General features: G+C 33.0%; 1 protein-coding gene across 1 annotated transcript; it reads right to left on the reverse strand.

Annotated features, from left to right (window-relative positions):
- Window positions 1-566: 566 nt before the first annotated feature.
- Window positions 567-3,030, reverse strand: LOC145011348 (uncharacterized protein At5g01610-like). The gene is made up of 3 exons (XM_078970053.1): window positions 2,816-3,030; window positions 1,854-1,908; window positions 567-1,092 (listed from the first exon to the last, which is right to left on the reverse strand). Exons 1-3 carry the CDS (start codon window positions 2,900-2,902, stop codon window positions 722-724), a joined length of 513 nt encoding a protein of 170 aa, XP_078826179.1. The 5' UTR covers window positions 2,903-3,030; the 3' UTR covers window positions 567-721.
- Between the last annotated feature and the right edge of the window lie 438 nt (window positions 3,031-3,468).

Below are 3,468 nucleotides of genomic sequence, written 5' to 3' on the forward strand. Positions count from 1 at the left end.
ATATTATATACAAATTTATGTAATTCTATAACAATTAGCATCATGACGAGTTGGGTATATGATGGTGAACATATAAATTTGAAGTCTTTGAATCTCTTTAATTTATTTTACTTATTTTTAGTTGTGTTTATCATCAATTTTGAAAGTTTTACACTACATTACATATGATCCCATCGATCCAGATACATAAAATCATTTAGTTACTTCATCTATAAAATAACAATAACGACCTATAAACCTTAAGATTTGGAGTTATATTCCGTATTAATTTGGGAGACCAAAACTTCTACTTTTAGTATAAATTTTTTAGCTTCGGTTTGGGTTTTAAAAACTGAATTGTATTGGTTAAAACCAAAAACCAGAAACCCGCAACCGATTGATTTGGTGCGGTTTCGGTTTAAAAAGATTCTATTACTTTCAAATTACATATTTTAACAAACAAAAGCCACAAAGATATCCAATTAATTTCATAATAATGATGATGATTTTAGCCTATCATATTATGATTACCATAACCCACATTTAGAGTGTCTACTTGATTTCACATGTCACACCTCTAAAATGACTTTCCTACACAAACACTTTCTTTATAAATTATTCTCCATCCACCATAAAACCAAAAACAACCACAACAAATTCAAAACCATATACACATAAACATCATCCATCCACATTTTCCATAACTCCTCTTACATAGTTTCAAAACCAACCAAAACACACCTCAAAACTTCTCAACCGTAATCCCATCACGATGAACCTCGTAACCGGATCGAGTTCTCGTCTTCTTCAACCCGGCTGTGAAATGGAGCTTGGATCCTTCGGAAGCAATGCAAGTGACTTTGACCCAAATCATGACTTTTGTTTTGAGCCCTTCGATGTCTGTAAACTTTCCTTTCTCAAGGTAACCGGTCACAGTTGTTGAGAACCGCAACACGGATGAGTCGCGGTAGCCGACTTCACAGATGGCGGGGATGAAGACGGTTAGTTTTTTTGTTTGTTCGTCGAACTCGTAGTTTGTGGCGTCGCGTGGGAAGATGCCTACGGGTAGGTCGTGTTCTTTGAGGAGGTCGGTTAGTGGTTTTTGCATTTTTCCTGAAAGTGGTTGTTTGATGTTAGCGAAGGGTAGAATGGTCATTTAGAGTGAGAATGGTGAATGATTGTTTATTGTTTGGAAGGTTGAAACGGTCATTTACTTACAGAAGGGTAAAATGGTTATTCGCTTTCAAAAGGATAAAATGGTCGTTTACTAGATAGTCATTAAATGTAAGGGCAAAATGGTCATCAATTGTCATAAGGGTAAAATGGTCATTTACTTTCAAAAGGGAGAATGGTCCATTTGGTGTTAGAATTGTAAAATGGTTGTATGATGTCCGAATGGTAAAATAGTGATTACCGTCAGAACGGTAAAATGGTCGTCTAATGTTAGAAGGGTAAAATGGTCATTTAATGTTAGAAGGGTAAAATGGTAATCCCTGGTTATAAAAAGGTAAAATGGCCATTTTAGTCATCTAATGTTGGAAGAGTAAAATGGTAATCCTTGGTTATAAAAGGGTAAAATGGCCATTTTAGATTAACTTACCACCAGAAGGGTAAAATAGTCATTTACTGTCAAAATGGTAAAATTGGCCGTTTACTCAATCGGTCAAAAAAAGAAACAATATTTGTCCATAAATCACTTATTTAACTTGATGAAACAAAAAAAAAAAAGCTTAATAGAGAAATTCTTATCTAACATGTTATTAAGAGAGTTAAATATGGTCTATAAGATTCCTTTAAAGGGTATTCTGGACATTCATTTTAAAGGATATTTGTTATGACGAGGGTATTTACGTCTTTTATGTCGGGATACAAACCTTTCATTTTGTTGACGAACCAGGTAGCTCCCCCTGAAATACTGCTTTGCAAGCTCTAAAAACAGAAAGAGAAGCAACAATCAAGTATTTAAATTTACAGCCAAAAAGAAAATACCAATTTCTGATACAATGTAAATAAATGTAAACAATAAAAACAGGTTAAAAAAAGATAATAAACTTGTAGTTAACCATTTTTTTTCTTCTAATTTTGGCGTAATTGTGAAAGGGATATTAACTTATTATTACTTTCACACTTTTTTCAATTACATATCTTTACTCCCACAATCATATCAAAATATAATCTTTTTCTAATTTTAAATAGATTAACTAACATAAATTGATGAAATAATAGTTGATTTGATTAACAATTGGCAATTTTGCTACTTATTGTCCATCTTAGGTTTTGTTTCTTTTTTATTTAATAGACTTAATGGGACAAGAAGGTATATATGACTTAATGTATAAAGATCCACTTAATTGGAAAAATCTTGGGAATTTTAATTTCAGAATCCAATTTTCTCTCAAAAGCCAAAATTGCTATGGAGTTCTTCATAACTTCATCAACGATTGTCATTGCAATAACCTTCAATGTAGTTAGTGATGCTAAACTAAAAACACAATCCTCAAATGCCATAAAGTCTGTACTTTTTCCTAACCCAAACGGAGTATATGCTTTCAATAAATCTAAAGTGAGTAAATTCACAAAAATGCTACTTAAATCATCAGAGATCTATCTTTAAAGCTTGAGAAATCACAACCTATAATTATATTTATACACAATTATGCATCGCAGTCAACATCTAACAGCAAACCCAAGTTCGAAACGAAACTTTAACCTAAAGCCAACAAATTTGACCAATTGACAGATATCTTCAAACATACCTCACATTTTGCACAGATCATATCATGAAATTGAAATTGAACTTTAGGATTAACAATTAAACAAAGAGATGAAGACTTACGTTGATGTCATCGCCGACAGAATTGAGTTCTTTGTTGGCTTTGTTACTGAACCAGTAGCTTCCGAACTTGCCCATAATCTGATCCATAATTTAGTTAACTTCTAAGGAGAATTGGTTCTGATTGTATCTTGTGAGAGATGGATTGAAGCGGTGCCCTCTCTCAATATCCCGAATTTTCAGAGGGAGAAAGGAAAGAGGAGGTTGAATGGGTTGTTTATTCACGACTTCTTACACGTTCCTTTGTCAATTTCGAGTAAATTACTCGTTCAACCCTCGGGGTTTCGCTTTTTACATTTTTTAAAAATTAGAGTAAATTACACGAATGGTCCCTATGGTTTAGGGTAATTTGCGCGCTTGATCTCTAATTTGTTTTTTTTTTTTTTAACTCGGAAGGTCTCTACTATTTTTTTTTTGTTTTGTTACGCGCTTGGTCCATACTGTTTGTTTTTGTTACGCGTTTGGTATTTATCTTACCTAAAAAGACTATTATTTAAATAGGAAAAATGGTGAGGTAGGTAAGGTAAGGTGAAGGGGTGGTGTTGGAGGTGTGTTTATTTCAATAAATTAAAAAATCAAGGGAAAATAGTCTTTTTAAGTAAGACATGGACCAAGTGCGTAACAAAAACAAATAGTAGGGACCTTCCGAGTTAAGA

Source organism: Lactuca saligna, chromosome 8, assembly GCF_052625555.1.
Source record: "Lactuca saligna cultivar CGN05327 chromosome 8, ASM5262555v1, whole genome shotgun sequence".
NCBI lineage: Eukaryota > Viridiplantae > Streptophyta > Magnoliopsida > Asterales > Asteraceae > Lactuca > Lactuca saligna.